We start from the raw sequence: 13780 nt of genomic DNA, 5'->3' as shown, positions 1-13780 counted from the left end.
CCGGCGGCCGAGGGCACCGTTCCTCGAAGAGGAACCAGCCGCCCGCTCTATCGGATGCCGTAAGGATGGCGTGAAGGGCAGACCGTAGCCTGCCATCTTCCGACTTACCGGCCTGGTGCCGGACCGACCCCAAACCACTACGTCCAGGTTAATGAAGCCATCGTTCCGAGGATCGACGCAGCCTTCCTGTCGGTAAGGACTAATTGTGTGGGTCGTGGTCCACGATTTAGCTAGCCGTGTGACTGCACGACCTCGAGTATAGGCAGCTAGTTACTGCCTGTACAAAAGCCGGTGGAAGTGAACAATGAGGCGTCACTCTCCACTCGGTAACTTTGGCCGAGAGGCACCCTGTGTATGCCTCTGTTAAAGAAGTCCCCGATGATAGGCAACCTGGACCGTAAACCGAAGCAGCTACAAAATCGTACGAGTTGGTGTCAATGACGAAATCACGAGCAGCACATTACGCCACATCTAGCGGTAATCTTCGAAAACGCATGACCACGCTGTAACTAATATTGGCCACAGGGGGATGGCCTATTTGCGGTAGGGGTCAACCAACCAATCAAAGGGAAGAAGAATCACCTCACGACAACGGCGAGATCGGCGAGCCGAACTCCGACCTCCTTCTATTCTACGCTTGATCTGCTGGGTGACAGCTTGGTATTCCTTCATCCTCCCGATCCAAGCTATCGATACCTTTCCTCTTACCGCTACCGTTTCTCTATCGTTTATTGTCCCGCTACCGTTCTATCGTTTGTTCTATCGTAAGATTTATCCTATAAACTCGTTTCATCCTTTTCCCTTCCTTCTCAGTTTTGCTAATGTTAAGTATTATTAAAAATAGAGTCAGTTTGTGTGCCTGAAGTCACCAACCAAGGTAAGGCTTCTGCCTCTGTATTGTATCGTTACGAAGTTGCTCGTAATTGGTATTCTTTCTTATGGTATTCATCGACTTTGTGTGAATCATGGTCCACGGCTTAAAGTTGCAGTAAGCCGCCGTGTGACTGCATGATTTCGGTCCTTAATATTATACTTATCGTTTCTTGGTTGCATCATGCGATGCCAGTTTTCTGTGAATCATGGTCCACGGCTTAGAGTTGCAGTAAGCCGCCGTGCGATTGCCTGATTTCAGTAATTAATTATTTTTGTGTCTGAGCGACCTCGTAACTGCCGAATAATTATTTCTTTGTATTTATGATTTTTCTGATTATTTGTGAATTACTATTAGCCTGCTTCTGTACTTTCTATGGTATTGTGAGCCCTATTGGCTTTACATTTTATTTCGTACTCTTTTGTAATAGTAGTGTGCTTCATATTTTGTTTCTGTTATTGCTTATTATATTTTTACTTATTTTTGTGCTTATTGTATCATATATCTAGTTCCTTGGAGTACAACCGATCGTAGAATCAGCCCCTAGATATTACCGCACTTTTTTTATTGTTATTGGCAATTTTATATTATTTTTGCATGTTATTCATTTCTCTGTACCTCGTTAAATTAAGTTCTGCGAATTATTCTTTTGTACTGCGGTGTATTTAGTGTATTTCTTTATTTTGTAAACTCTTCGAAATTCTCACTCTCTCATAATTTTGTATTTCGTATTCTCTCAAAAGTTATGTTTAGGAATTCATTGTTTAATTCCTCAGGTCCGTAATGATTATAAATTATTGATTTTACCGTTTATGAATAATTCTACCGAATGTTATCTAGTCGATCGTTTACACTACCGATCTTGTAAATTGTTAACGAATATCAATCTCTCGTACTGGTTATAGTCTCTAGTCAATTCGTCGTATTATCTACCGAACTATCGTTACGTTGTTTTTTATCGATGGCAGTAAAGTTCTCTCGTTTTTAATTGACAGAATAATAATTTTCGTAGCGTCATTTGCACCTTGGGTAAGATCACGCCGCCCAGTGACGTGTAGTTTCAAGTAAATTCTTGCATTATATCGCATCTCCCGACCTACGTTCATTTTTCTCTGCTAACTGCCGTCTCTCGTATTTCGTTATTTTCTTTAATTCTGTAATTACTGTTAGCTGCCTTGAATACCGCCACTCTACCGGGTTGTACGTGTGCGTACCTGAGCCTAGTCAGCCATACAACGGGTTCTCTATTCATTTTTTGTACGGTTTTGTGTTATTTTTATTGATTTGTATTATCGTTTGAAAATCGACGCTAACGCGTCTGGCGCCCAACATAATTGATTTTGTTATAGTTTGATACTGTGAATAAGTAGAGAATCGCGCCAAAGTTTCAACGGTAAGTCCTCATCCGAGGGTAACAGAATTTAGCGTTACAGTATAAACTGGTGTATAATTGCAATAAATTGTATTTCCTGGATATGTGAATCATTATATTGAATATTTCATTTCAATTCTATGTGTAAACTATAATATAACTGTAATGAATTCTACTGGTATTTTTGTGCATATTGCAAGCATTTTTTAGACAGACGGTTGCATTCCAGACAGTCTTTTACTAGAGGATTTGACCCATCCACTACATCGCCATCGGGTCCTGGTGTATAATGCTGGAGGCATCTGCGGCAACTGGCAATCTTATCATCCATTTTCATTACCTCAGACAGTTAATCCCATACATCATTGATCGTGTTTGATGCAAACGTGTTCATGAATTCTTTTGGTGAAAAAGATATATCCTCAGACATCATTGCCCTCAAACCGTCCAATTCTTTGTACAGACGGAAGGATTTCTCGAGGAAGCTGGTACACTCCTTCAAATACCAACTCCTTAGTCGCTGCACATTTTCAAAGGCGCAGTTGTATGCCGGGATGTATTCAGGATTGTCATCATACCAACTCAAGCCTGGCGCTGCTACTTGCTGGAGGTTATTCGTTGGGAAGTATCCATGGTTCAAGTCATGCAGGATGCCGCTTCCATATGCCTCAATTTTTCCAGTGCAGGGGGTGTGATGTGCAAATCTTTCATATTTATAACCCATCGTTGTACCATTGATGATCTCCGTTAACCACGCTTTCTTCTCCTCCCCTTAGACGTATACGTAACCCGCATTTCTCAAAATTTTTCTAACAATCTTCGGTACATCCTCGTGAGATTTATTTCCAGCATTCCATGATATTCCGTGGTGGTCGTGTGTCAACCAGACATTAGTAGCTCCACATTCAAGTGGTAAGCTCGCCAAACCATAGGGTGCACAGTGCGGCCAAAGGCCCCTTTATGCGGCCAAAAGTCAAAAAAAAAGTTTGTAGTTGTGGATATTTTGTCATTGGGTTGGCTAAAGGAGTCCCCTAGAAGACGGAAAACGTTCATAGTTAGGTCCCTTGCCTCAAATCCCCCCCATAATCTCAGTCTGAATATGGCCTCCGCCCGAACGCTACACGACGGTAAGGAAAGTGCGACTGGCGACGCGTCGGATACACAGGCGTCAAATTTTTGTTTTTAAAGCGATTTGAACAAAACAAAATGGATTCTACAGCTGAAGGTGAGTAGAATGAGTAAAAAAAATTCTGAATATAAATTCCTGAATAGTACATTGTTAGAAGGGGATATGTAAGGACTATTTTTTGGTTATTTTTCTCGAATTGAATGGATTTGATTGAGTGAATACTTTTTTATCTTACTACATCTTGCTCTCTAAATCATTTGAGGTTTCAGATCAAAGTATCATGTACTAAATAAAATCAATTTTAACTGCCCGTTGCTGCCCGTTCAGTTTTTGTGCACTGTATTACAAAAAAAAAAGTCAGATATTCGTTTCAACGACCACAGTAATACATGAAAAACAAAATGAAATAAAGCATAGAATTCAAAAACCAATGTGAAAAACAAAGATAAAAGTGAGCCTTCGAAGGAAAACACATCCATACAGTAAATCAAAAGAATATGAGAAAGAGAGACAGGGTTATACGCAGCTGCGTCATGCTATTGATGATAACAATTTTCGGCAGTATGCAGTAAAATTAGCTAAAGACATTGTACAACAATATCCCCGGTATTATATGCCCACTTTGGTTCACAAACTTTCGATTCATGGCCCCGAAATAATGAAACATTCGGTTTTACCGATCGGTCAAATGTCCGAAGATGCGCAGGAAGCCTGTAATGAATTTTTTAAGATCTACCGCATGAATTTCGCAAGAAAACATTATCGTCAAAAAACGTTGGAGGATGTTTTCAAACGATTTTTGATTGCGTCTGATCCACAAATCTCCAGCTGTCGGAGATTACCCATGAAACCAATGAAATCTTTATCTGAAGACTATATCAATTTGTCAGCTCCTCCAACTGTGAATAATCAAACGGAACTACAATATTATATGACAGTTCTTCGGCCTCAGAAACCGATACAGATATAGAAAATTGCAACTGTGACGAGATTGGCAATGCAAATTTTTTCATGTAATATTATTTTCTACACCTAAGTTTTAAATATTTTATCCATTACGCTTTTGAACTCTTCATATGTAATGTGAGTTACCATGGTAAATGTCAATAAAAATATAACAATTTCTTCAGAATTTTTTTCCTGTATAACATCGCCATATTGCACCCCGCCATTTTTAATTTGTTCATTCTCAATTACATACCTTAACAATCTCAAAACAAAGACTTTTAATCAATCGCCCAATTCATTTAATTTTTTATAAGTTTTTTCGTATGATATGACGCTATACTAGGTCGGTCATCTTGAATTTGCGAATTCTGATGATGAATTCATAATCAGCGACCCCAAAAACCCCCACATACCAATTTGTGGATCGTTCTCCACATTTTTCGACTTTTGGCCGCATAAAGGGGCCTTTGGCCGCACTGTGGGGTGGCTTGAAAATGATGTAATCCAGACCCGACCCGTTTACGTTGATGACTTTAGCTTTCTCCGGTACAAACTTCACGTTGCCTATAAAACATTGCCTATAAAACATTGCACGTCTAGGATCATCGCCATATTGAGGAGTGGGAATGTTGCGCTCGATTTTACCGACAGACAGCAGGCAGAAGACTGACTATTCTGTCTCCAGCACACCCGCTACTATCCCCTCGCGGATGAATTTTGTAGAAGTAGAGGGGATCGCATAGATCATTTACGGTTCATAACTGCATGAAAATTCAAACTTGTTGAATTCCCCACCAAGGTATTTCATTTGCAGGCGATTTTCCTCGGCCATGTTACACATTTCAGCCAACTGATCGGAATCTTCTTGTAGAACCCTCGTGATTCTCTGTGGTAATAAGACGTTGTATTCACCTTCAATCGTCGCCAGAACACGTACCGCAAATTTCGTTTTGATCAGTCGTAACCCTGTGACGTCATAAACCTCCCCAATTTCAAGTTCCGTCATCTTCTTGGTTGGCAGATTCTCCAGGCGGCTGACGTGGTTAACTTTTGTCAGATCCATTGCGTTACAATCAGAGTTTCTTTTTTTTTCACAAGTAAAAACAGTTCACGACACTAAGAGACGATGAGAATGGAGTCAATATCGGAATAGGCTCACGTTTTATATACCACCGACCCCCACTACAATTTTCCATCGGATGCGTTGAGCTAATATATGCCGATAGATCGCAGGAATTTGGGTATGACGGTGAGGGGTCCAAGCTTTATACCCTTTCCACTATCAAAGAATAAAAAAATTTTATGGCGAACAGGTCTGAGCCTGCACACCCCAACCCTAATTAGCGTTGGGCAGGTGATGGGGAAAAAATTTCACGATATATTCGAAAGCATTTAATCGCTATTTTAAAACATTTTATTTTACCCCCCACTACCACCTCCGCCCAATAAAAACACCCTATTCCACAGGTCTCGACCTGCATTTTGCGAGAAAAATTTTTTTACAATCCATTACTGACCGTAGTAGCATAGTGCGTAGCGTGCGAGACTACGGAACGGGAGGACCTGCGTTCAAATCCTCAGCTTTTCAAGGAGGGCCCGAGTGGCGGTTCGCAAAAATTGTAAGACGGGTCACACCGTTCAGGCGCTGAATTGGTAGGTTGAGGTTTGAACTCGGTCCGGTTACACCTCGGCAAGTTTTCTGCAAATCGCCCCCCCCCCCCCCCCCCCTTCGCCGCCCTTCCCTTGTCCCCCTTGTGCAAATGCGGGTGTTTTTATTGAACATCTTAAGACAGCTGCAGACGCATAATGATGGTCACTAATCCATCTCTTCCCTTGCCCCGAACAGGTCTACATAGACATCTGGGTACATACCCTAACCGGTATGGCGGTAACTGACAATAAAAAATCAAATAAAATAAACAAATTGTCAAAGCATCCAACCGTTATTTTTTGAAACGTTCACCCACTCACATGATAAATAAAACAGTTAGCATCTTGCAGCGAGCATTGGCAACATCACGCAGAGTTCATCAATGGAATATCGATTAATCGATAATGCGACAAACCTGCGGCAACACCCAGTAACACCAACTGTCGGTAAGATCAGAGATAATAATTCCGTGGGTAAAATGTCTGCCATCTGACGATGAAAAATTTGAATTGTTCGCTCATCCGACGATGAAAAAATCAAAATGGCTGCTCATCTCATTAAGCAAGAATCAAAATGGCCGCTCATCTGAGTAAGCAAAAATCGAAATGGCTGCTTATCCGACCAAGCAAATAATTTATTGTAACTTCGTGTTTCGGTAAAGTCGAGCACAAGTACTGGTGTCGACATCTATGTTAACAGCTGGTAACAATATCGTGGGCAAGGCTTACCATCGCGGTGGTAACATACCGACTGTCGGTAAGGACGGAATCAGGGCTACTCTGCTGATACACCGTCATTCTTTGATTAGAACTCTTGTATCGCTACTACTCACCCTCTTTTTGAAACTGTTGAAATTTAGCTGTTAACGATTTTGAGATTTCAATTGTGGTCAAAATTCGTGTATTCTGTCCGATTGTTGAGGCGTCGTTTCGTCAAACTTCATTTAAAAGTCTGGTACCTTGCGTTCTAAATTTAATTTACTTTTGAATCTGTTTCGGTAAAGATATTTTATATAAATTCTTAAGCGCTGTCTCCGTGATTTTTATTAATTTCAAGCACTTTTCGGAATCAATATTTGTTTTTTCTTCTTTCGATCGCACACACTTTGCAAAGCTATAGTTGCAAGGATTGCTTCAGAATGTCTGCTCTACGCTGGCACGGTCCGTTTCATGGGTAAACATAAGCGTGACTCACACTTTGCCGAAAATTCGCGACCAACCGTATGCAATATTCATTGTCGAAAACAATTTCAAGATATTTCTCAAACGAACCTGCAGCTCGTGTAACATGGTAGGACAGGAACGAGGCGAAGAAGTCTCACACGCCTCACTCACGAGAGAGCTGTGATAGTGAACTAATCGCAAGAGTGATAAACGAAAGTGTAGTGGCATTAGTAGATATCGTTCTCTAAGAGCGTTATGAGGATGTTTTACTTTGCCTACGGTGTTAGTTCCACGATTTCAAGGTCTTTACACTAGTGCAGTAGAGCAGAGTGAGACAGAAATATTATGCAAATGTAACCAACGAGTGTCAACCACCTCGTGATTTTTTATAGGTTCAATTGTGAACCCCAAACACATGAGGAAGCTGTACGAAGAGTGGGGTGCCCCATACGTCTGATGAAAATCATTTGCAGTCGAATCATCGCAGCGTTCAGGTGGTCGATTGAAATCAGTGCAGTTATAAAGTCTTTACGTTTCTTGTGCAACTTGGGATTTTAGTTGAGTCGACAGAAATAATTCACTGTGTGTGTGTGTGTGTGTTTTTTTTCAGATTCTTCAAATGGATAAAAAAACATTTACTGAATATCGATATCGGTCAGTTGTACCAGAATATCATAATTTTTCCCCAAGGTTTTGTGATAAACAATCAAGACTTCAGACATACGTCTGACTTATTTTTTTTCCCAGAAAATGGAGTATGTTCGTATGAGACACAATATTATAATTCCGCCGGAGTGAGCTATTCACTTACCAGCGGATTTCTTGATGATGAGGTCCGTTCGTATGGCTATGGCAATGTATAGACATAATGGTGGTGACGAAAACATCATCATGTATCAAGCTAGCGTTTGGATGAAACTTTGTCGTGATCAATATAGACATTGGATGTTTCAAAAAGTGTAAGGTAAAGTTATAATCTATTCAATCAATTTTTTCAAGTATCTGGTAATACAATAATTTCATGAAATTTTACAAAAATTCTAACATAAATTTGTTTTTTCCTAATTATTTGGCGGTACGACAGTTTCAAACTTGTTATAAGAAAATTGAATTTTTTCATTTCTTCACTTCTAACCGAAAACTTACATACTTCCAAGTTTTTTACATCACTAAAACTGAATTCTCAGTTTGTTTTATGTGTCAGATCACTCTAATGGATCTACGGACAACCTGGACAAGAAATCGGAAGGATTCTTATACTATAATTAAATAAAATCGAACAAATTTCTTTTTTGTAATAATGATAATAAATATGTTTTTGAACACTTACATCACTTGCATAATTTTTTTCAAAGCTGAATTATAATTCTTTCTTATATACATATACTAAGAACAAAGATGATAATTAGATTTTATTTGATAAAACTTATTTGAGAGTCGACGCATCCGCAAATTCCACTTGGTTATACTGACCACCCAGGTATCGCACGAGCAGTCGATCCTCCTAGGTAGCCTGCGCCATGTTCCGGAAGAGAACTTCGTCCTCGCAAAGGACTTTCGCAATCCGTGATGAGAGAAACACGCTGAACGTACCATCGATGTCGACAGCCACCCGTTGTCCGAACCTTGTTTGTACTCTCTTAATGCTTGTAATTTTTTAACATCTGTAAGTCTGCCAGCTTTCTCGTCGGTAGAAATTCCTCCAGTTTACCAATTTTATTGAGTTTGGTAAGATCCATTTTTTGGACAGGTTTTTTTGACTTTGTTCCTTATCTCTTTACTAAAGTTCATATAATCTGACTTTTCAATCACTTTGTCGAGTTGAGATTTTTGATCAATAATATTTTTCAATTCTTCGATATTTTTCAAAAATATGTCAATTCACTGTCGTAGTTCTCTTTGTTTCGAAGTTTACTTCATTCGTGGAGATGTAAGACTAACGTTCTGGCGTGAAATTTTGACTTTTATAGCCGCATTTCTCCCATCAAGCATACAATCCTTCAGAAACTTCTAAAAGATTTGTAAACTACAGACAAAATGGCTACAGAATCTTCCAGAATTCAACGTTGCATCGAAACCCTTTGACTACAGGCCGCTCAACATCAAGTCGAAACTCGTCTGACGATTCCGAGAATTGTTTGTCGACCTAGAATTCGTTCAAGGCCAAAGCGGGGCTTTCTCACGGCTACAAAACCTTCCAGAATTCAACGTCGCATCAAAATCCTTTGACTGTGGGCCACTCAACGTCAAGTCCAAACTTGGCGTACGATTCCAAGAATTGTTTGTCGGCCTAAATTCGTTCAGAATCGTTGCATGAGCCTCCGAACGTCGTACCTCGCTCTTGAAACCTCTCGATCGTCGGAGAACCTTCCCAAACCTTCTGGAAGCTCTCAAAGCCTGACAAGTGCGAGGATTCTCGGTCGAACGTCCGAGGATTCACGGGGAGTGCTCAAACGCCCGAGGATTCACGGAATGTGCGCTCGGTAATGTAGTTACTCGATCCCGCTTAATGAGCATGATAACCGAGAACGCTATTTATCTGGTAAAGATAAGACCAACAGTAACTGATAGCTAACTTCAAGCACTTGTTACCGACGAAGAACGCCCGAGGGATAAAAACTTCGGCAATTTCGGGGATTTCTTACCAACGACCACGGTCATTTCGGATATTTTTTTCACCGACGATCGGTCGGTAGAGCACATTTTATCTTACGAGGGGTGGGGGTAGCCTTCAAGGGTTTGCATCTGGGCAAGCTTGCCGGTACAGAACGTATTTCTACGCAGAACCGGCATAGCTATACTACTTATCACTTCCAGTTGTAAATCCAACTTTACTTTGTATATTGCTTGTTCATTCGAATCTTAAAATAGGACATTTAAGAAATATAGTTTGCAATTTGTAGGTAAAAGCTTGGAAGACTTGCGCTAATTGCTAGATTCAGGTGAAAATGTCTTACCTAAGGACAAGCATTCTAACGTTGTTTACGAGATCGTTTGCAAAGCTTGTAAAAAGTTTTGAATTGGTCAAACTAGTAGACACCTTGCTGTTGGGTGAAATAAATATAAAAATGATATCAATAATATCAAAGACCACAACGTCCATTTCATGGCTTCAACAAAATACGTAGTACAGTTTGAACACGCGTTTGATTATGACAATATTATAATCGCAATGTGTAACATTGCAAGTCATACCGACGCAGTCAACTTGCGACAGATGTAGATAAACTCACTGATACTTATGTCAACTATTGAAGGATGCTTGTCCGTAGGATAAGTTACCGACGGTTTTTGTTTACTGATTGTATGATCGTTGTTTCCGTTCTTAAGTTGCTGAGACCTTGTTCTTCTTCATCCTCGTTCTCTTATCACGAAGATCGTTACTGAGATCGCAGACTAAACGGCCGCTTACTGAGTTCTTGATTGTTTTTCTTAACTTCAAAATAACCTGAATGAAGTGTTGGGAACGGAGAAAAAAGAAAGGTGCTTGTGAGGGACTTGGTTAATTTATAATGATTTGACTGTGCACTTATTTGGTCAATCTTTAACCGTTTCAAGTTTTTATATAAGGTTAGCTCCCCTTTCAATCATGGTTGTCTGTTCTCCATTATAATATACTCTTTATTTAACTTCACAAACAATGTTCAGTAAGATGAAGTAGAATCTGGATTTCACTCCTGGTGATGTGTCGTTAAACTGTGAAGAAAAAAAAAAATACAAACAAAAAATGATCCGATGGTGGATGATGAACGAATCTTACGCACATGGTCTGTAATTGAGAAAGTGAGTACCTTAATTGAATTGCGTAGATTATTTGAAATAGGTGTTGTCAACGTGCTTGAAAATTCTCTTCATGTAAATTTGCATATAAGAAAGAAATTTGTCTTGAAGAGGGACGAGATTGTCATTGAAACATTGACACTAAAAATAATGTGACGTTGTTGTATCGGTCCACAATTCCAAGACCCTCATGTACATAAGCTACGAGGTCGAAACGAATCCCACCTATTTTCTACATATGTGTCTTTCAAACAATGAAATCAATTTCAATCTATAGTTGGTCTTCAAAACATTCTGAGTGACCGTATAAATGTCAATGAATACAGTATATAAATTCCAAGACGGAGTATTTTTATAGTTCGTCAGAAAAACCTACAAAAAAAAGTAGAAAAATACAGCTGTCGCACAGTAGTACTTCCTTAAGATTCCTAACAATGGACGAATCCACAATTTTAACGTGATGAGCCTGAACAATTACTTCTTGCATACCTGCAAATCTTCTTCTGTGATAGTTTTTTATGTAATCGAATTCAGCGACTTTTTCATCGGGCGCCGGAAGTGGATTGTAAGGATTCCCTGAATGTACCGCAGCGTGTGCAATGTAGAGAAACAAAGGCTGCGTAGTATTGTGAAGATTAATGACGGAAACAGCTTCTTTGGTGAAGACATCTGTTGAATACTGTCCGTGTAAGTCCCATGCTGGTTGCATTCCACGTCTCATGTCAAGACCCCAATAACCCTATATGCAACAGTGAATACATATTTGATTTTATCACATATCACAAGTTTTCTTCGAATCTGGCCATTACGCACATATAATCACCTCTCACAAAAAAAAACATTTCACAAAAACGTAGCATCCATAAATATTCTTATAGTTTATCAACAAAGATCGAAATCACCTAATATTGCCATCTACATGCCTGTTGACTCTCAAACTTGACACTAGCTTCCACATCTCTCTGGAATTACCGTACTGCCACACTAGGGTTAGACTGACCTTGAGGGGAGACTTGGGTGAACAAAAAACGTCCCGTATTTTAGAATTCATTTCATTAAAATTTGGAGCGTGCATTTATAGTTTGTAACGTGGCATTTCGGTTAGGCCTGCTCGTTACAACGTACTCCCTGAACCCTGGGCGGAATCCAGGAATGAGGGTTTCGGAAATCGAGTCGCGAAATAATCATAGAGAGCGCCAGAACTGGAGACACGCATCCGGGCTTCGACAGGGACGCAATAGCGAATTACGAACAAGATATTGCAGCCTTTTGTTTTTATTTTTTTTTCGAGTACACCGGCTACAAGCCAGCGACCAACTCCGACGCCGAAGATATTTCGAAGCAAGGAGAAACCACGGAGATCTCGCGGGAAGGATACCGAGGCTGCGGAGTGGGAGAAAACGCAGATCCCTGCAGCGCGGGAATCCAAGGCGGACGCGATTCCCGCTAGCGGCCGGCGCGCCGCAGCCTCCCCGCTCACCCCGCCGATGCCCAAGCGAGGCAACCGCGAGAGACCAGCTAGCGACGAGGGAGCACCACCCCGCCCAACCCCAGGACCCCGTAGAGCTGCGCGGAAGACGACATCGCGATCTAGCCTTAAGTTCTACGCCGCGTAGCGACGACAGGTGCGCGCCGAGTTGCGCAATCTCCAAAATCGATGACAGATCGATTGTTGCGCATTCTTAGGGTGATAACGTCACTAAGGATTAGCGTGACGAGATCGGCGTTGCGGCCGATCGGCCATCTGAGATCACTCGAGTTCTGGCGACTAACTGAGATAGTAGTCACGTGGCGAAGTTGCGTTAAGTCAGATTTTTCTTTGGGTTTGCGTGATTGTACGGAAGTGGTAATCGCGAGGAAGGATGAACAGCCATCGTCACGAGGGGGTAGGCGAGTTCGTAAGCTGGATGTGGAGCGGTAAGCGCTGCTAATATTCTCGCGATCGAATTTCGAGAGCAATTGGGCAAGCGAGGGCTTGTCCGAGAAAGGATAGCCGTGTGTAATTTGCGTGTAGAAAAATCCTCGAAATTCGTTTGCCGATTATTTCGTTTGGTGACCGTAGCCTGAGTTGCACGTGTTAACGTAGAGCCACGATTAAGCGACCGAGAAGGTCGAATAGAGTTCCGGGTTGGAGTCGCGGCTAGCTTGCTGTAATTTGAGTGTAACCAAATTCCGTTACACGTCAAATCAGTACAATAAAGTATCATTTCTCGTGTAGGTCGCGAGCCGTCGAAAGGGGAGCGTTCGAATTCGCAAACCACGTCCCGACGTCACGGAGAAAGTTGAGCTCGGGTGCGTGTTAATAAGAATCTTCTTTTGTAGAGGAGAGTCGCGGGTAACGCGACGAGCCCCTTTTTCGTTTGGACTTTTGCATTAGTGGTTAGTGATAAGGTGGTGATTAGCGCCCGTAGGCATAAGCAATTTTTTTTGTTTGATTTATTACCGATCGCGGGCAGCGTGTCGGGTCCAAATTTGTTTTTGGTTTTTGTAAGTTAGCGGTTATTATTAAGACAGCGACTAGCGCACGTAGGCCGTGTAGAGGTCTTCTAAATCTATTAAAATTTTTGAAGTTATACTTCTTTAGGCGCGTTATGAAAAACTGATGAGAGTGAAATTTCAGGATGCGCGCGCATCACTGTAACACAAAACTGTAACACAAAATTAACAGGATGAAGTTGCCCACTCAACCGAATTCATGCGCGCGCATCACTGTAACACAAAATTAACAGAATGAAGTTGCCCACTCAACCGAATTCATTAAGTCTCGAAAAAAGCTAAATATTTATCCACATGGTTTTAGTTTTTACAGTCACAACACGTGTTTTATTTTCATACAAGTGCGAATTATATATGTGGCAATAAAATA

At 41.0% G+C, this 13780-nt stretch overlaps 1 protein-coding gene across 1 annotated transcript in view; it reads right to left on the bottom strand.

Moving 5' to 3' along the window:
• LOC124220168 (arylsulfatase B) overlaps nt 1–13780 on the bottom strand; it is a 557318-nt gene that overhangs the window by 402278 nt on the left and 141260 nt on the right. Inside the window, exon 4 of the mRNA XM_046628671.2 lies at nt 11404–11653. Coding sequence (XP_046484627.1) covers nt 11404–11653 — 250 coding nt within the window. The remainder of the gene's footprint in view (nt 1–11403; nt 11654–13780) is intronic.

This window comes from Neodiprion pinetum, chromosome 1 (genome assembly GCF_021155775.2).
Source record: "Neodiprion pinetum isolate iyNeoPine1 chromosome 1, iyNeoPine1.2, whole genome shotgun sequence".
Taxonomy (NCBI): Eukaryota; Metazoa; Arthropoda; class Insecta; order Hymenoptera; family Diprionidae; genus Neodiprion; species Neodiprion pinetum.
The sequence above is the reverse complement of the archived record's forward strand: the minus strand, read 5'-3'. Positions and strand labels throughout refer to the sequence as shown.